General features: G+C 43.6%; 1 protein-coding gene across 2 annotated transcripts in view; it reads left to right on the forward strand.

The window, feature by feature from the left end:
* Positions 1–21,601, forward strand: part of LOC124722007 (lysosomal acid phosphatase-like) — a 180,917-nt gene that overhangs the window by 84,817 nt on the left and 74,499 nt on the right. For both annotated transcript variants that reach the window (XM_047247179.1, XM_047247180.1), the window contains exon 3: positions 8,292–8,531. In XM_047247179.1, coding sequence (XP_047103135.1) covers positions 8,292–8,531 — 240 coding nt within the window. The remainder of the gene's footprint in view (positions 1–8,291; positions 8,532–21,601) is intronic.

Genomic DNA, 21,601 nt, shown 5'->3' on the forward strand with positions numbered 1-21,601 from the left:
CTCATCATTGAGCTACTACACTTAAGAACCTGTACTTCTGCCACGTGTAGGGCCCCGGGAGCATGCAGAAGTGCCGCAACACTACGTGACATGGACTCGACTAGTGTCTGAAGTCGTGCTGGAGGTAACTGACACCATGAATCCTGCAGGGCTCTCCATAAATCCCTTGGAGTAGGGGGGGGGGGGGTGGAGATCTCTTCTGAAAAGCACGTTGCAAGGCATCCCAGATATGCTAGATAATGTTCACGTCTGGAGAGTTTGGTGGTCAGCGGAAGTGTTTAAACACAGAAGGGTATTCCTGGAGCCACTCTGTAGCAATTCTGGACGTGTGGTGTGTCACATTGTTCTGCTGGAATTGCCCAAGTCCGTCGTAATGCACAATGGACATGAATGGATGCAGGTGATCAGACAGGATGCTTACGTACGTGTCACCTGTCAGAATCGTATCTAGACTTATCAGTAGTCCCATATCACACCAACTGCACATGCTACACACCATTACAGAACCTCCACCAGCTTGAATAAACTCCTGGGAACATGCAGTGTCCATGGATTCGTGAGGTTGTCTCCATACCCATACACGTCCATCCGCTCGATACAATTTGAAGCGAGACTCATCTGACTAGGCAACATGTTTCCAGTCATAAGCAGTGCAACGTCAGTGTTGACGGGCCCAGGCGAGGCACAGAGCTTTGTGTTGTGCAGACAGCAAGGGTATACGAGTGAGCCTTCAGCTGCGAAAGTCCATATCGATGATGATTCGTTGAATGGTTTGCACGCTTACACTTGTTGATGGCCCAGCATTGAAATCTACAGCAATTTGCGGGAGAGTTGCAAGTTTGTCACGTTGAACCATTCTCTTCAGTCGTCGTTGGTCCCGTTCTTAGAGGTTCCTTTTCCGGCCGCAGTGATGTCGGGGATTTGATATTTTAGCGGATTCCTCATATTCACGGTATACTCCTGAAATGGTCGTACCGGAAAATCCCCACTTCATTGCTACCTCGGAGATGCTGTGTGCCATCGCTCTTGCGCCGAGTATAACACAACTTTCAAATCTTGATAACCTGCCATTGCAGCAGCAGTAACCGATCTAACAACTGCGCCAGACATAATTGTCTTATATGGGCGTTGCCGACCGCTGCGCCATATTCTACCTGTTTAGATATATCTGTATTTGAATACGCATGCCTATATTAGTTTCTTTGACGCTTCAATGTGTATTCAAACGCCTTCTTATATTGTATAACGTTACAGATTGCAGAGTCTCACTATCCACTGCAAATTACCCGGACTTTCTGATCGGATCAGCTGAGAAAATATAGCTAAGTTAACGGTATCTGAATCCACATCTATACTCTACAAGCTATTTTACACCATGTGGCGGCATGTACCTCTGGTATCCGTACCATTTCACCATTCCCTACCCCATTTGCATACTGTGCGTGTGATGTAAGTGTCGGTGAACCTCGGTATGAGCTCCAATTTCTCGGATTTTCTTGTTCTGGTCGTTTCACACGATGTACTTCGGACAAATTAATACGTTCCCCTATTCTTCTTGGAACGTATGCTCTCAAAAAATGGTTCAAATGGCTCTGAGCACTATGGGACTTAACTACTGTGGTCATCAGTCCCCTAGAACTTAGAACTACTGAAACCTAACTAACCTAAGGACATCACACACATCAATGCCCGAGGGAGGATTCGAACCTGCGACCGTAGTGGTCACGCGGTTCCAGACTGTAGCGCCTATGACCGCACGGCCACTCCGGCCGGCGTATGCTCTCGAAATATCAACAGTGAACCTGCTCATGAAGCCTAAAACATCTCTTGTACCGTCTGCCACCGGATCTTGTTGAGCATCTCCATAACGTTTTTGCGCTTACTAAACCAGCCCGTGATGAAACGCACCGCTCTTCTTTGTATCTTCTGCATCTCTTTCATTAATCCAACGCAGTAAGGATGATAGACTTATAATAATACTCATCAGTCGGTCGAACAGTTGATTTGTGTAATATTATTTAACCAGTTCTTGATTTTTCAGCTCAGACCTTAGTAAATAACATTTCAGCATAGCAATATAATGTATTCTTCCGTTACTGTTTGTTAAAAAAGTTTCATATTTACGAACGAAGTACGTGAACTGTTTTCTTGTCAGTATTATTTAGCTTAGATGTCATAATTGCACAATATCTGTTACAGTCCTCAAAGATGATAGTGTGCTACTGTTCAAGCACACCTTTCAGTTGTAATATATTCAAAAGATGTTCACCATCATGCTGTTTCTCCACAGCGATTATCTTTTATTAACAAAAAAGTATATTTCTTAACCCAGGTACACATAGAACATCTCAAATAGAAATCTGTGTGTAGCCCATCTGCTATCAAAGTGTGCTCATTCCGCCATGATCCAACACCCTCGTTCCACGACTCCACAATTACCTAATAGTTTGCCCTTGCTTTTCTTAATAATGAAACCTCTGGAAACCAGAGACGATGTATCGCTCATGTTTTCAGCATGCAATGATATCTAATGTGACAATATTCCGAGTAAACATGTAAATTTCATTATTTTTGCTTTCAAAGATGCACCGAGTGGTAATGTACCTAACTCACTGTGACTACCTAGCATTTCATTTAGTGTGTAAACCTTTCAAGTTCGTTTTTCAAAGGGTATAGGGAAAAGTGCAGCCAGTCAGTGGAAATCGTTCGCCTTTGAAATCAGCAGTGTCTGTCCAGACTAGCCGAAATGTAACCGGATTGAGAACAGACCGACCAATTTATCCTGTCTAGAAAATAGTCCCGACGTATAAAAACGAAAGTTGCTGTTCGCAGTAGCGACCGCCACTAGCCGAAGGGCGCGGCCTGGAACTGATGTTACACATTCGCTGTAAAATTATTTTGGGTTTATGACTGCATCATAATGTACGGCAATTAAAACTACCAAAAACGCAGAACGAAGATTTGGGCTTGAAATCCCGTCACGGCTGAAAGGAAAACTATAGCCATAATTTTTCCCGAGTGCATGCACTCTACTGTATGTTTAAATGATTGCATTCTCTTGGGTACAATATTCCTGAGGTAAAATAGTCCCCCATTCAGATCTACTGGCGGGTACTACCCAGGATGTCATCAGGAAAAACAAACCTAGCGTTCTGTGTATTCGAGCGTAGAATGTTGGATCCCGTAATCGGGCAGACAGGTTAGAAAATTTGAAAAGGGGAACGGATAGGTTGGAGCTATAGTGGGAATTAGTGAAATTTGGTGGCGGGAGGAACAGGATTTCTGGTCACGTGAATACAGGATTTTAAGTACAAAATCAAATGGGGGTGGCGCAGGTGTAGGTTTAATAATCAATAAGAAAATAGGAACAACATAGTGAACGTACTATTGTAGCCAAGGGAGACACGATGCGCACACACACCACAGTAGTACAACTTTATATTCAAACTAGCACCGCAGATGATGAAGAGATTAAAGAAATGCATGATAAAATAAAAAAAAATTATTCAAGTAGTTTAGGGAGATGAAAGTTTGTGATGGGGGATTGAAATTCGATAGTAGGAAAAGAAAGAAAAGGAGAAATTTTAGGTGAATATGGACTGTCGGAAAGGAATGAAAAAGGACGCCCCACCTGGTAGAGCTTCGCGCAGAACATAATTTAATCAACGCTAACACCTGTCTTAAGAATCATGAAAAAAAGGTTGTATACGTGGAAGAGACCTGGAGACACCGAAAGGTTTCATATTGGATATATAATGGTAAGACACAAGTGTCGAAACCAGATTTTAAATTGTAACGAATTTCCAGGGGCAGATGTGGACCCTGTCCACAATTTATTGTTTATGAACTGTAGATTAAAACTGAAGAAATTGGAAAAATGTAGGAAATCAAGGAGATGAGACCTGGGTAAGCTGAAAGACCCATGGGTTGTTCAGAGTTTCAGAGGGCGCATTAGGCAGCAACTGACTAGGACGGGGGAAAGGAATACAGCAGAAGACGAATGGGTGGCTTTGAGAGAGGAAATAATGAAAGCAGTAGAGAATCAAAGAGGTAAAAAGACACGGTCTACTAAAAATACTTGAATAACGTACGAGATATTGAATTTAGTTGGTGAAAGGAGAAAATATAAAAATACAGCAAATGAAGTAAAAATATGAGGTTGACAGGAAGCGCAAAATGGCTAAGCAGGAATGGCTAGAGGACAAATTTAAGGAGTTAGTAGCATTTAATCACTAGGGGAAAGACAGATATTGCCTACAGGAAAAGAAAAGAGAAGCAGCTGTATCAAAATCAAGAACTCGGATGGAAGACCAGTCCTAAGCAAAGAAGAGAAAGCTGAAATGTGCAAGGAGTGCAATAGAGGGACTGTGCAAAGAAGATGAACTTGAAGGCAGTATTACAGAAATAGAAGAGGACGTAGATGAAGATGAGGCGGGAGATATCATACAGCGGAAGAATTTGAGAGAGGTCTGAAAGGCCTAGGTAGAAACAAAGCCCCGGGAGTAGATGAGATTCCGTCAAAACTACTGATAGCCTTGGGAGAGAGATGACAAAACTCTTCCATCTGGTGAGCAAGATGTAGGAGACAGTCGAAATACCTTCATATTTCAAGAATAATATAATAATTCCAATGCCAAAGAAAGATGTTGACAGATGTGAATATTACCGAACTATCAGATCAAGAGACGAGCAGTAAGCAGATTCATAATGATCTATGTGGAGGTAGCTATTCAGAGAGGAAGTTTGCACACGATAGAGCAGCATGGACAGCTGCATCAACCCAATCTGCGGACTGAAGACCACATCATCACCACCACCTCCAACAGCAACAAAAACAACAACAATGGCGTCGGCAATGCAGCACAAGCTCGGATAGGACGAGGACGCGGAAGAAAATCGCCCATATTGTTCTCAAATGAACTGTCCTGGCATTTGCCTTAAGCGATTTACGGGAACTACCAAAAACCTCTGTCTGGATTGACCATAGTCTGGATTGACCAACGGGCCTTTGAACGTCACTCCTCCCCAATGAGAGCCCATTGTCTTAACTTATGCTCCGTCTCGTTAGTAATAGAGGCAGCATTCATTAGGATGACTGGTTGTAACGTGTCGTTGCAGCTGTGGGTCCCATTTGGCATCTGATTCTGTAGTTGGATGACAGGATCAAGGAAGAGGGAGGTCTAGTAATTCATACCAAAAACGTTTGGCTTTAATGATTGTTGGTTGACGTCATCAGGTTCATTGGACATTCTCTGCATCGAGGTCAAACTGATGGCTGAACCATAAAACGAGCTGCGTTCACTGAAAGTAAGAGGGGCGTTCAATAAGTAACGCAATGTATTTTTTCTGAAAGTAGGTTGTTTTTATTCAGGATTCCAATATACCATATTATTCCCCATTCTTTTGGCTACGAAAACCATTATACCATTATCTCCGTTCACTCGGAGGGCCTGTATGCCCGCATAGTATCACTCTACTTGTCGACGTCGGAGCCAAAGTCTTCGGCATCAATAACCTCCCCATCATGCACGTACTGCTTCCCGCGGAGTGCATCCTTCACTGCGCCAAGCAGATGGAAGATGCAAAATCTGGGTAGTAGGGCAGGTAAGGAAGAACAGTCCAATGAGGTTTTGTGACCACCTCTCGGGTCTACAGACTTGAGTGAGGCCCTGCGTCGTCATGGAGAAGGAAAAGTTCGTTTGCATTTTCGTGGCGACGAACACGTTGACGTCGTTTCTTCATTTTCCTGAGGGTGGCACAATACACGTTGGAAATTTTTATTGCACATCAAACAGAACAACCGCTTCAGAGTGCCAGAAGTCCGTCGCCATGAGTTTACCAGCATAGGGTGCAGCTTTGAACTTCTTCTTCGGGGAAGAGGTGGTATGGCGCCACTCCATGGATTGCCGTTTCGTTTCCGATTCGAAGTATGAACCCACGTTTCATCACTGGTGACGATGCTCTACAAAAATAGTCACGAATAGCCTCGTAACGCGCAAGCACTTCCGCACAAATGGCCCTTCTTTGTTCTTGGTGGTCTTATGTTAGCCGACGAGGAACCCAAAGGACCACTACTTTGAGTACCCCAACTAGTGGACGAATGTGTCAGCACCACCACCAGAGACGTACAGTTGTGAAGCGAGGTGTTTGTGATCCCTCAGTCACTTAGAATGAGTGTCCACACATTCCAAAGTTGTAGAAATCACAGTTGTGTGTGGCCGGCCAGCACGTGGAAGATTGATTGACCTTGTTGCGGTCATGACAGACACCTCGCCCAACGACTCATCGCGCTTTCTTTCAGTGCTAAGTCTGTAGACATTCTGCAAGCGCCTGTCAATATCTGCATTGCTCTGTTTTTCTGTCAAAAGAAATTCAGTGACAGCTCTTCGTTTGGAACGCACCTCCGTTTCAGACGCCGTTTTGAAAGCTACGTAAAGCTTCGCCACCTATCGGAATTTCATGAAATACAGAGTCTGAAGCAGGAATATTCCACGATGTCCCGCAACAAATTCCGCATATTTTCAACCGAAATTGGCCGAATAAAAAGGTGTTACATTACTTGTTGAATGACCGTCGCATATAAAGTGTAAATGACATAAATATAACTGTGATGATATGCGAAAAAGTTAAAAGCTACAAAGAGGAAGCACAGCGGGAAAAAAATCCTCTTTTAATTGGTGCAAAATGATTGTGACCTTTGAAATGATTCTACGCGGAGGGGGCCATCACATCAGTGTACTACAACGGTAACAAAATCGGAGATTCCCTGGGACCCACTAAGAGTGTCGTCGATAAGCTCCACGCTTTGCTCCGAATGCAGGCTTGTCGGTACTAGCGAGGCAGGACGCCCCCATTAACTAACGTATCGCACAGCATGAACGTTTCATTTGACCTGGTCGACAACGATAGATCGGCAATGGCTTAACTTCAAGGCCACATTTTTCCCGCTGTGCTTCCTCTTTGTTGCTTTTAACTTTTTCCCATATCGTCACAGTTATGTTTATGACTTTTACACTTTATATACGACGGTCGTTCAACAAGTAATGCAACACCTTTTTACTCGGCCAATTTCGCTTGAAAACATGCGGAATTTGTTGCGGGACATCGTGGAATATTCCTGCTCCAGACTCTATAGTTTCATGAAATTCCGATAGGTGGCGAAGCGATACATATTATTCTTGAAATATGAAGGTATTTCGATTGTCTCCTACATCTTGCTCATCAGATTGAAGAGTTTTATCATCTCTCTCCCAAGGCTATCAGTAGTTTTGACGGAATCTCATCTACTCCCGGGGCTTTGTTTCGACCTAGGTCTTTCAGACTTCTGTCAAATTCTTCCGCTGTATGATATCTTCCGCCTCATCTTCATCTACGTCCTCTTCCATTTCTGTAATACTGCCTTCAAGTTCATCTACTTTGTATAGTCCCTCTATTACACTCCTTGCACCTTTCAGCTTTCCCTTCTTTGCTTAGGACTGGTCTTCCATCTGAGTTCTTGATATTGATACAGCTGCTTCTCTTTTCTTTTCCTGTAGGCGGTATCTGTCTGTCCCCTAGTGATTATATGCTTCTAACTCCTTACATTTGTCCTCTAGCCATTCCTGCTAAGCCATTTTGCGTTTCCTATCAATCTCATATTTCTACTTCGTTTGCTGTATTTTTATATTTTCTCCTTTCACCAACTAAATTCAATATCTCCTACGTTATTCAAGTATTTCTAGTAGACCCTGTCTTTTTACTTCTTTGATTATCTACTGCTTCCATTATTTCCTCTCTCAAAGCCACCCATTCCTCCTCTATTGTATTCCTTTCCCCCGTCGTAGTCAGTTGCTGCCTAATGCGCCCTCTGAAACCCTGAACAACGTCTGGTTCTTTCAGCTTCCCCAGATATTTCATATCAAGTTAATAATTTCGAATGATAAGAGTTGCGTAAATGTTCTGTTGTGTTTAAGATGGTATACAATAGACGAAACCTGCCTGTGTGTTTCTGACACTAGTGTCATAGTGTAATGATTTTCCATTTAACACACTTACACGAGAAATCTCATTAATCTTTCTTACCTTTGTCCATAAGATCTTAGTGGGTTGTTGACCATGTCCAATCACAAAATTAGAAACCAGCGTCACGACCCTTATTCAAGTAGCGTTCTTCAGGGAATGTAATATCCTTCCGTATAGGCAGTGTCACTCATTTTTGCCCTCCACGTTAACTGCCTTCTGTTTTTTCAGCTTCTGTTGCATTTTCTTTGAACATTATATACTAATCACACGTTCCATTTCTTTGTTTGCAGAAAGGGAAAATGGAGATGTTTACACTTGGAAAATTCTTACGGCAACGATACAATGGGTTTCTGAGTGAAACGTACTATCCGCAGGAAGTCCACGTCAGGAGCAGCGACAACGATCGCTGTTTAATGAGTGCGGAATCTTGCTTGGCAGGCCTGTACCCTCCAAAGGGTGATCAAGTCTGGAACCCTGAGCTGCTATGGCAGCCCATACCAGTCCACGCGACGCCCAGGAATCTCGATGCGGTAAGGTAACTCTAGTCTCTGACGTTACCGAAACAGCAACTCAGTGCCTTAACACTTACGGTGCTGGTTTGTGCGTAGCTACCACTAACTGCGAACTGGCTAAAATATTTGGTTTTTCGGAAGTCGTAACCTGTGTGAACAAATGTGTAATTAGAATTTTAAAACTTGATGCTTTTTAGACTTTCTACTTTAAATTACATATTTTGGCATTGATAGGGTTAAATCTGAATCCACAGATAAAACTTCAATTCAATAGAAATTCTCGCAGAAAGAAATTTAAAGGAGTTCTAATATTCAAATTCGTACCCCGGTAAGCAAACAAGTGCTCTCTCTGTTTAGACTGAAATTGACTGTAAAACAAGTTTAAAGAAACACAGAAAACACAATACCAAAGCAAAATTTTGCGTTCATGGTGGGTATGCGATAAAAATTGAAACGTAGATACAGGGTGACAATTATTGAACTATATAAAATAAAATATTCATAACTTGTAACCGGTTTGCGTTAGAACGTTCAAACCGCACGGTTGGCCGCGTGACATGATGAGAATTAGTATGCGCATGCATGGTTTGGTTTAGTGACGAAGCTCACTTTCAGTTGGATGAGTTCGTCAAAAAGTAAAATTCTCGCATTTGGGGGACTGAGAATCCGCATTTCGCGATCGAAAAGTCTCTTCACCCTTAACGGTTGACTGCGTGGTGTGCAATGTCCAGTCACGGAATTATCGGTGGCGATATTCCTTGATGGCACAGTGACTACCGAACGGTACGTGAAAGTTTTGGAAGATGATTTAAACCCCATTATCCAAAGTGACCCTTATTTCGACAATGGTTTATGCAACACAGAGATCGACCCCTCATTCTGGCTATGGGGTACCCAGAGTCCACTGGCATGGGTCTCGACTGGCAGCCATATTCTCCGAATCTGAACACATGCGACTACTTTTTGTGGGGCTGTATTAAAGACAAGGTGTACAGCAATGACCCCAAAATCATTGCTGAGCTGAAAACAGCCATTCAGGAGGTCATCGACAGCATCGATATTCCGACACTTCAGCGGCTCACGCAAAATTTCGCTATTCGTCTGTATCACATCATCGTCAATGATGGCAGGCATATCGAACATGTCATAACCTAAATCTGAATATCTGTAGTGACGTTTACATGTTGAACAAAATGTGTACATGCCGTACTTTGTAATTTATGTTTTTTTTCGTATAGTTCAATAATTTTCACACTGCACATATCCAATATTGCACTCACTGCTACCATATGTTCGAACTGATTTCCTGATTTACCTGCTGGAGAATTATTCATGACGACACGATCTACGGAAAACGTGTAATCTGAATCATAAACATCAGATATTTCATTCTCATCATCTGCAGAATCGTCAAGGACATTGAAAATCATTCGCTTCAGACGTTTCACCACTTTACTACGCATTTTGGCCACACAATCTACACAAAGGCACACACAGCGCTCGAAACAGAGAGAACTTGAACACCTGCTACCGCCTACGAAACAAGAGATAACAAATGTTTCAAAAACGACGAATTTTTCCAGTGATACCGCTACTACCATCTAATAGAAACTGCGACGGCTGCAGATCTAACAGACGTTTGCGGGAGTCGTAAATATACGTTTGACAGTGTGGAAGATAGTCATAAAGGATGTGACGTAATATTACGTCCGCCGCACATCCCCATTTTCAGGAAGCGCTGTAGTATTACACCAGCCGCGCGCCAAGTGTTAATCCAGTTATACTGCAAATGACGTCTTCCGTAGTAAGAATCACAATAAATAAAAAGCTTATATGAACTTACATACCTGTTTATTTTTGGTTTTCCGTTTGGGTCTCCTAGAAATGGACATTTTCAATGCTTCATCCCCTGCTGTTCTCTCCTCCTCCGTCTCCTCTTCCACTCCTTAATTCTCTCACTGTTTGTCTTTTTCCTCTTCTCAGAACACGTTGCAGCAGTCTTCTGCTTCCTTTCTATAAATCCTTTCATTGTTAATAATTTTTTCCTAAAAAAATTCTAATTCCATTGCTTTTTCTTCATTCATAGTTCTTTCGAAATCTTTCTTTCGTGCCCATGACCGCAAGGGAACAACACATTTTAACCAAAATTTCATTAGTAAATGCTTTGTCACTGACAGTCAACAAGAAAATGAGTCATTGCTTGATAGGTCCGAGGTTAACACTGCAGCCCACCGATGAGAAGTTCTCACACAGTATATTCCATCACCGGAATATAGAGTTTCTCACAGAGTCCGTGAATGCTAGCCCAAACGAGGCAGTGGGTGATAAACCGAGGCTGCATCTGGTGACGGTTGGGCGGTAGTGATGAAAAAACCGACCGGTTAAAACCGATACCTGTATTTTAGTGCGGAGTTACCGGTTCAAATGGTTCAAATGGCTCTGAGCGCTATGGGACCTTAATATCTGAAGTCATCAGTCCCCTAGAACTTAGAACTACGTAAACCTAACTAACCTAAGGACATCACACACATCCATGCCCGAAGCAGGATTCGAACCTGCGACCGTAGCGGTCGCGCGGTTCCAGACTGTGGAGTTAACGGTATTTTTCGATATTTGTTTGGTCTGAGTTATAACAGGCGATTTTTACCGAGTGAAAAATCGAAATATCAATTACCCCATAGCAGCAGCGCTATAACTTTTTTGTTCGTGAATTATCCTTTTTTAAAAAAGGTGTAACTTTTATTCGTAAAATTCATGTTGGCTTGAAATATCGCATTATTATAGAAAATTGGAAAAGCTATCAGTGCTCTTTTGGTACAGAATTGCTGAGACAGTAATGTCCTTGTTGCTGTGCGTCGTGGCTTAAGGCGCGCGTTTGCGTGCAGTGTGTAAGACTAGTAAGTCTTACAGACTGCCGCAAGTGTAGCGTTTTAATGACAATTTTATCGGCCGATATTATGAGGGGAGAAGAGTATTTAACAGTCGTCGCATGTGCGGCATTTATTTTACTCAAAGAAGCTGATCACCAGAAAAAGAAGACGAAGAGACGGCACTGGTGGATGACCCCTCTTTCAAGAAGCAGGGAGCGGTGTGGTGAAACAAAATTAGTGTCTGCCTTAAGCTGATTTGGAATATGGGCTATTTTATAATATTTTTTTTTCGAACGAAACCTGCAGACTTGGAATCATTACTGAACTATGTTGGCCCAGCTATTCCCAAAGTTGACGTGTTTCTTAGGAGAGCTGTATCTGCAGCAGGAAGTTAATAGTCTCTGTCAGTTTTGTTTGTTTCTTTTTGTCGTTCGCGCCACGTTCAAGACATTGTTTTCTTTTTGACATCGTGCATACCGCTTTCTAATATCTGCAATTGTCTGGTCTTCTCAGTTTGTTTTTATAATCGCAGTCCGTAGGACGCCATAAATATTCCTGTTCACGAAAAAACTGTCAGCTTTAATGCTTTCTCCATATTCCAATCTATACGCTAGTATTTTTAATCTCAAGAAATACACATCCTTAAGCCGCGTGGGATTAGCCGAACGGTCTGAGGCGCTGCAGTCATGGACTGTGCGGCTGGTCCCGGCGGAGGTTCGAGTCCTCCCTCGGGCATGGGTGCGTGTGTGGGTGCGTGTGTGTGTGTGTGTGTGTGTGTGTGTGTGTGTGTGTGTGTGTGTGTTTGTCCTTAGGATAATTTAGGTTAAGTAGTGTGTAAACGTAGGGACTGATGACCTCAGCAGTTAAGTCCCATAAGATTTCACACACATTTGAACATTTTTTTTTACACATCCTTAGTGATATCAGGCCTTCCCTATAGGGGAAACAGTGACTGTTGAAATTGAGTTTCTTAGGTCAGCCACACGTCGCACTCTGTATGTATTTATAGACTGGTTTCACTCCTTAATTTGACAGCCAGTTATTGCACTTTAAACTTTAATTCCAGAGTTTCTGATAATCCACTTGTTAAATTAAAGAGCAAAACTGGTGGCTTACCTGCAAATTTTAAATACACATCTGTTCCAGAGACACAACAAATCGCTACTTAACCAACAAACATTCTGTAGTGTTAGCAGTTAGCCAACACTACGAACACTACCTGAGTGAGGAAGCCGATATGCACGCGTTAACCCACGCAGGCTAGAGATAGGTCTGAAACAGGATACGTAATGAATGCTATAAAGAAAAGTACGTAGCTGCTGGAATACTTAACTTTAATCCATCATTGTTGTATATCGCTCTTGACGATACAAGTGAGACTCTGTAGATACATGCAATGTTACTAATGGCGCCTTGCTAGGTCGTAGCCATTGACTTAGCTGAAGGCTATTCTATCTGCTCTGCAAATGAGCGAGGCTTCGTCAGTGTGCATCGCTAGCTACGTCGTCCGTACAACTGGGGCGAGTACTAGTACGTCTCTCTAGACCTGCCGTGTGGTGGCGCTCGGTCTGCGATCACTGACAGTGGCGACACGCGGGTCCGACATGTACTAATGGACCGCGGCCGATTTAAAGCTACCACCTAGCAAGTGTGGTGTCTGGCGGTGACACCACACATTCGACTTGGTGTTAACACTAAGAAGAGGGGTCCCAATGTCAATCAACTGTCAACGCTTTGATGTTACCGCCAGCAGACCGAGCCGCAACTAAGGCCAACCGCTTCGTTGGCTCCGGTTTGCTGCCCTACACAGCTCCATGGTGGTGGCAAGCAAGCCGGACTTCGAATTCCCCTTACCTTCGCCTCCATTTCCGCGTCCAGACATGTTCGGATGTGTAGACGAGCGAGAAGAGCGACAGCGACGATGTGAACCGCAGCTATATAGTCGAGCAGCAGAATTGTGAATGACCCAAGACTATTAAGGCCCAGCCGGCCGCGGTGGCCAAGCGGTTCTGGGCGCTTCAGTCTGGAACCGCGTGACTGCTACGGTCGCAGGTTCGAATCATGCCTCGGGCATGGATGTGTGTGATGTCCTTAGGTTAGTTAGGTTTAAGTAGTTCTAAGTTCTAGGAGACTAAGGACCTCAGATATTGAGTCCCATCGTGCTCAGAGCCATTTGAACCATTTATTAAGGCCCAGGCTACTGTTTATATATACCCCCGGAGGAAACTTACACGATCGGATTCCAGCCGGCGTGTGACCGGTGTAGGAAAACAGTTCTGTGGTTGTGGGCCTGCCTGGGACGACGTTGGCGCCTCGGTGTTGTGCGGAGTTTCCTGTGAGCCTGCCGGTAAAGATGTTTATGTTTACCGGAAGCGGGTGCGAAGTTTCCGTCGATAAATTTTATCGCCGGCGGCCGAGTTATGGCGAGACCGACGTCAGGTATCTGATTTTATTGCGGTACTCCCACCGGGGTACCGCATACTTTCCGTGTGTCTTTAAACCCCAACTTCGCGGACTGCCTCGGATCTGCAATGAGGAGGCAGTCCAGGAAAGGCTGCAACGAGATGCCTTCGGTTTTGTAGGAGTAAAGCTGTACAACAGGACAAATAAAAAAAGAGGCCACCGCTGTACTCGCCGTGCAAACTGCAGGCGACGTTGCGCAAGCTCCTCGGCTTCTCCGTCACAGCGGAAGCACTAACAAGCGACCTGGAACGTAAGCTGTAGTGCCTCCGGTGTCTGGGTGACGGCCACATGACGCAATACTGCCTTAATGCCATCAGATGCGTCAAATGCTCCGGAGAACACGATAATCGCAGAGGACGAGAAGACACCGACGTGCGCCCGCTGATGTGAGGTGCGGCACCGAAAGTCAGGCAAAGAAGCAGACGACGAAACAGAGGTGCACGCCAAATGCCGCGCAGATGAAGAGAAGACGTGGGAAGACGCGACCAGGCGGCTGCCCCGCAATATCGCCTTCTGAGTTGCCCATTGTGGTCCCCCCACCGGCGCAGCAGGCCGCTCTTCCCCCCCCCCTTCCCCCGCCAACCCCCACTCTCCCGGCGATCTACCAGTGATAAGAGTGCTGGAGGGGGAGGCCCCGAACCGGCACACCAGAGTGAGGACAACTTGCGCGATGTTGTCGACGAGGCACTCACAGAAGCGGGACAATCTTCGATCCGAGATGCAAATGGCCTGCTACTTACTGAGGGTGGTCCACCATCGGCCGCCATAGGGGGTATCGTGTGAGGCGCAATCCAACGCACTAACGTATGCCTCAGTGGCGTCCCAGACGGAAAACTGCAATTAAGAATATCAGTTAGCGCAGACATCCAGCAAAAAGATGATGGTGACTACCCAATAATCGAAACGGAGGCCATCAGAGAAGACGATAATCGCCTTGAAGAAAATGACTTATTGATACATAACCAACATGGATTCAGCAAAAATCGTTTTTGTGCAACACAGATCGATTCCATACTCCTAGATTTCCAGAAGGCTTTCGATACCGTTTCTCACAAGCGACTATTAATCAAATTGCGTGCGCATGAAATATCGTCTCAGTTGTGTGACTGGATTCGTGATTTCCTCTCAGAGTGGTCACAGTTCGTAGTGATAGACGGTAAATCATTGAGTATAACAGAAGTGATAACTGGTGGTGTTCCACAAGGTAGTGCCATAGGCCCTCTGCTGTTCCTGATTAACATAAATGATCTAGGTGATAATCTGAGCAGCCCCCTTGGATTGTTTGCAGATGAAGCTGTAATTTACCGTCTAGTAAAATCATCAGACGATCAATTCCAATTACAAAATGATCTAGAGAGAATTTCTGTATGGTGCGAAATGTGGCAATTGGCACTAAACAAAGAAAAGTGCGAGGTAATCCACATGGGTACTAAAAGAAATGCGATAAACTTTGGGTATACGATAGATCGCACAAATCTAAGGACTCAATTCGACTAAATACCTAGGAATTACAATTACGAGCAACTTAAATTCCAAAGACCACATAGATAATATTGTGGAGAAGGCGAAACAAAGACTGCGCTTTGTTGGCAGGACACTTAGAAGACGCGACAAACCCACTAAAGAGACAGCGCACATTACACTTGTCCGCCCTCTGCTGGAATAGTGCTGCGCGGTGTGGGATCCTTACCAGATAGGATTGACGGAGGACGTAGAAATGTGCATAGAAGGGCAGCTCGTTTCGTGTTATCGTGCAATAGAGGTGAGTGCGTCACTGATATGATACGCGAGTTGGGGTGGCAGTCACTGAAACAAAGGCGGTTTTCTTTGCGGCGAGATCTATTTACGAAATTTCAATCACCAACTTTCTCTTCCGAATGCCAAAATATTTTGTTGACATCCACCTACGTAAGGAGAAATGATCATCATAATAAAATAAATCAGAGTTCGAACGGAAAGATTTAGGTGTTCCTTTTTCCCCACGCGCCATTCGAGAGTGTAATGGTAGAGAATTAGCATGAAAATGGTTCGATGAACCCTCTGCCAGACACGTAAGTGTGAATCGCAGAGTAACCATGTACATGTAGATGTAGAGATGGTCGACCAAGAAGTAATGACGGGAGGTAAACCCAACTATACCGACAGCCTTATATCGCCGAGCGACTACGCCTGGAGGGAGAAGAAATTTGAAGAAGATGAAAAAGCGGCGGGACTCTGCCAGCGAGATGTGGTCTTAATGGTGCCACGCTGCTGGCCTCGGCAACCCAAGGAGAACGCGCAAAGGGTACGAGCAGACGGACACCGCCACCACTAAAATACGTGGTAAAACACCAACAATTCTAGCCAGGGTTTTCGTTAAGTTTCCCTCGGCATTACGGCGAATTCCAGAACCGCCGCTTGCAACGCGCCGTACAGTCACGACTGGGAAACACAAGTAAAATTCCTCACCCCCTCTCATTATCCAGAAACCAGTTGCAAACAAAATAAAGCTGCGAAACAGAATAAAATAACCATACATCTTCGGCGGAAAGGAGCACCACTGCAGGTCCCATTAGGGTAGGAACTGAAACGTACTAAAAATATGTAAATTAAATAAAAATTGTGGTCGTGTTTCCCAAAAGATGTTCGAAAATCTGTTTCGTTAACATTCTCTATGCCATTTTGTACAGATGTCCAAACAACATTAGTCGTCTTCGTATTGTTTGTTTTTAAATATTCTATGTTCTGCTTGATTCCCACATTGCTTCTTAATTTCCAAACGTGGGTTGTTAACGTTCTTAATATCTGACTTAATGTTCTCCTCTTCAGGACTTTTAAATTTGGCCAACTTATAATTCAGTCCCCTCCCCCCCATGAAACATGGACCTTGCCGTTGGTGGGGAGGCTTACGTGCCTCAGCGATACAGATGGCCGTACCGTAGGTGCAGCCACAACGGAGGGGTATCTGTTTAGAGGCCAGACAAACGTGTGGTTCCTGAAGAGGGCAGCAGCCTTTTCAGTAGTTGCAGGGGCAACAGTCTGGATGATTGACTGATCTGGCCTTCTAACACTAACCAAAACGGCCTTGCTGTGCTGGTACTGCGAACGGCTGAAAGAAAGGGGAAACTACAGCCGTAATTTTTCCCGAGGGCATGCAGTTTTACAGTATGGTTAAATGATGATGGCGTCCTCTTGGGCAAAATAATCCGGAGGTAAAATAGTCCCCCATTCGGATCTCCGGGCGGGGACTACTCAAGAGGACGTCGTTATCAGGAGAAAGAAAACCGGCGTTCTACGGATCGGAGCGTGGAATGTCAGATCCCCTAATCGGGCAGGTAGGTTAGAAAATTTAAAAAGGGAAATGGATAGGTTAAAGTTAGATATAGTGGGAATTAGTGAAGTTCGGTGGCAGGAGGAACAAGACTTTTGGTCAGGTGAATACAGGGTTATAAATACAAAATCAAATAGGGATAATGCAGGAGTAGGTTTAATAATGAATAAAAAAATAGGAGTGCGGGTAAGCTACTCCAAACAGCATAGTGAACGCATTATTGTGGGTTGGGTTGTTTGGGGGAGGAGACCTAACAGCGAGGTCATCGGTTTCATCGGATTGCGGTAGGCCGGGGAAGGGAATCGGCCGTGCCCTTCAAAGGAACCATCCCGGCATTTGCCTGGAGCGATTTATGGAAATCACGGAAAACCTAAATCAGGATGGCCGGACGCGAACCGTCGTCCTTCCGAATACGAGTCCAGTGTGCTAGCCACTGCACCACCTCGCTTGGTGCATTATTGCGACCAAGATTGAGACGAAGCCCATGCCTACCACAGTAGTACACGTTTATATGCCAACTAGCTCTGCAGATGATGAAGATATTAATGAAATGTATGATCAGACAAAAGAAATTATTCAGGTAGTGAAGGGAGACGAAAATTTAAAAGTAATGGGTGACTGGAATTCGAGAGTAGGAAAAGGGAGAGAAGGAAACATAGTAGGTGAATATGGACTGGGGGTAAGAAATGAAAGAGGAAGCCGTCCGCTAGAATTTTGCACAGAGCATAACTTAATCATAGCTAACACTTGGTTCAAGAATCATAAAAAAAGGTTGTATACATGGAAGAATCCTGGAGATACTAGAAGGTATCAGATAGATTATATAATGGTAAGACAGAGATTTAGGAACCAGGTTTTAAATTGTAAGACATTTCCAGGGGCAGATGTGGTCTCTGACCACAATCTGTTGGTTATGAACTATAGATTAAAACTGAAGAAACTGCAAAAAGGTGGGAATTTAAGGAGATGGGACCTGGATAAACTGAAAGAACCAGAGGTTGTACAGAGTTTCCGGGAGAGCATAAGGGAACAATTGACAGGAATGGGGGAAAGAAATACAGTAGAAGAAGAATGGGTAGCTTTGAGGGATGAAATAGTGAAGGCAGCAGAAGACCAAGTAGGTAAAAGGAGAAAACACAAAAATGCAGTAAGTGAAGCAGGCAAAAAGGAATACAAACGTCTCAGAAATGAGATCGACAGGAAGTGTAAAATGGCTAAGCAGGGATGGCTAGAGGATAAATGTAAGGATGTAGAGGCTTATCTGGATAGGGTGTAAGATAGATACTGCCTACAGGAAAATTAAAGAGATCTTTGGAGAAAAGAGAGCCACTTGTATGAATATCAAGAGCTCGGGTGGAAACCCAATTCTAAGCAAAGATGGGAAAGCAGACAGGTGGAAGGAGTATATAGAGGGTCTATACAAGGCCGATGTATTTGAGGACAACATTATGGAAATGGAAGAGGGTGTAGATGAAGATGAAATGGGAGATACGATACTGCGTGAAGAGTTTGACAGAGGACTAAAAAACCTAATACGAAACAAGGCCCCGGGAGTAGACAACATTCCATTAGAACTACTGACGGCCTTGTGAGAGCCAGTCCTGACAAAACTCTACCATCTAGGGAGCAAGATGTGTGACACAGGTGAAATGTCCTCAGACTTCAAGAAGAATATTATAATTCCAATCCAGGTGTTGACAGATGTGAAAATTACCGAACTATCAGTTTAATAAGCCACGGCTGCAAAATACTAACACGAATTCTTTACAGACGAATGGAAAAACTGGTAGAAGCCGACCTCGGGGAAGGTCAGATTGGATTCCGTGGAAATGTTGGAACACGTGAGGCAATACTGACCCTACAACTTATCTTAGAAAATACATTAAGGAAATGCAAACCTACGTTTGTATCATTTGTAGACTTAGAGAAAGCTTTTGACAATGTTGACTGGAATACTCTCTTTCAAATTATGAAGGTGGCAGGGATAAAGTACAGGGAGCGCAAAGGTATTTGCAATTTGTACAGAAACCAGATGGCAGTTATGAGAGTCAAGGGGCATGAAAGAGAAGCAGTTGTTGGGAAGGGAGCGAGGCGGGGTTGTAGGCTCCCCGCGATGTTATTCAATCTGTATATTGAGGAAGCAGTAAAGGAAACAAAAGAAAAATTTGGAGTAGGAATTAAAATCCATGGAGAAGAAATAAAAACTTTGAGGTTCGCCGATAACATTGCAATTGTCAGAGAGAGCAAAGGACTTGGAAGAGCAGTTGAACGGAATGGACAGTGTCTTGAAAAGAGGGTATAAGATGAACATCAACAAAAGCAAAACGAGGATAATGGAATGTAGTCGAATTAAGTCGGTGATGCTGAGGGAATTAGATTAGGAAATGAGACACTTAAAGTAGTAAAGGAGTTTTGCTATTTGGGGAGCAAAATAACTGGTGATGGTCGAAGTAGAGAGGATATAAAATGTAGACTGGCAATGGCAAAGAAAGCGTTTCTGGAGAAGAGAAAGTTGTTAACATCGAGTATAGATTTAAGTGTCAGGAAGTCGTTTCTTAAAGTATTTGTATGGAGTGTAGCCATGTATGTAAGTGAAACATGGACGATAAATAGTTTAGACAAAAATAGAATAGAAGCTTTCAAAATGTGGTGCTACAAAAGAATGCTGAAGATTAGATGGGTAGATCACATAACCAATGAGGAGATATTGAACATAATTGGGGAGGACTTTGTGGCACAACTTGACTAGAAGAAGGGATCAGTTGGTAGGACATGTTCTGAGGCATCAAGGGATCACCAATGTAGTTTTGGAGGGCAGCGTGGAGGGTAAAAATCGTAGAGGGAGACCAAGAGATGAACACACTAAGCAGATTCAGAAGGATGTAGGTTGCAGTAGGTACTGGGAGATGAAGAATCTTGCACAGGATAGAGTAGCATGGAGAGCTGCATCAAACCAGTCTCAGGACTGAAGACGACGACGACGACGACAACAACAACAACAACAACAACAACAACAACAGTAATTCAGTTCTTGACATTAGCTCACATGTAACCACTATAGTTTCACCACAGTGTTTATAGACTTCAGATAAATATATTTCGTTGTAGATAGTGCCATACGCTTGTTACATTGTTGCAGGTTTTTTTCTAAAAATATTCTCTCCAAATATTTCTCACAAGTATATAAATTTCTTTAATTTCTCTGCGCGACCTATTTTTGTTACTGAATATTTGGAGCATGTTTTATATTTGTCATATTTCAAATATCCTTCAACTTGTTATTTTGACCATCTGCCCCAGAACTATTAGAAATTTGGAAATTTGTGGTAGGGTCGTATGGGACCAAACTACTGCTGAGGTCATCGGTCCCTAAGCTTACACACTATTTAGTCTAGCTTAACTACGTTACACTAAGGACAACACACACACACACACACACACACACACACACACACACGAGGGAGGACTCGTACCTCCGACGGGGGAAGCCGCGCGAACCGTGACAAGGCGCCCGAGACCGCTCGGCTAACCCGCGTGCTCCAGAACATTAAAATGGTTCAAATGGCTCTGAGCAGTATGGTACTTAACATCTGAGGTCATTAGTCCACTAGAACTTAGAACTACTTAAACCTAACTAACCTAAGGACATCACACACATCCATGCCCGAGGCAGGATTCGAACCTGCGACCGTAGCAGTCGCGCGGTTCCGGTCTGAAGCGCCTAGAACGCTCTATCAGCACGGCCGGCTCCAGAAGATTAACTTGTACCACTGCATCCATTAGATTTCCAAAACGTGTGGCAAAATCCTCTGCAGGTGTTCGGCAGATCAACTCAACATCTTTATTTTTAATAACTTGAGCCAAGCATTTGTTTATATTTCTGCCTTTTTCAACTTCAAAATGTGCGTGTGAATAAACTTGGCACAACGTTCATTCAAAAATACGATAGTACATTGTTTATTGATACTTCGATACGTCACGTAACATTCATTTTCCTATAAACATTGCTACATAATGGTAAGTCAGATTTTCGTTACTATTTCTGTTAGCGAAGTCGGCATAGCATAACTATGTTTTCTGCCTCCGTCAGTTTTTGTTAAGGTTTTCCTCGTTAGAAGAATGTGCTTTCTTTCAGACAGGATAGATCAATAAGCTCACTTGGGCTAGGGAACTACTGGAAACATTTTTTAAGCAAACATTCATAGATTGGCATGATGCGATTTAGGAAAACAAAAATCAACACTTTTAAATGGAATTTTGATCATTAATGTTCCTGGGTACGTGCACAATGTCGAAACTGCTGTTTTACATAGCCCATTCGGAAACTGAAGGATTAATGAATGTTTAGTGTCTTAATCGACCACATAGTTTACATTGTACAGTGTAACGATAGATCGGTCAACGGCATTTTTGTCACAAAGAATGTGAGTGATGGTCCTAGCTAA

The sequence above is a fragment of the Schistocerca piceifrons genome, chromosome X, assembly GCF_021461385.2.
Source record: "Schistocerca piceifrons isolate TAMUIC-IGC-003096 chromosome X, iqSchPice1.1, whole genome shotgun sequence".
Classification (NCBI taxonomy): Eukaryota; Metazoa; Arthropoda; class Insecta; order Orthoptera; family Acrididae; genus Schistocerca; species Schistocerca piceifrons.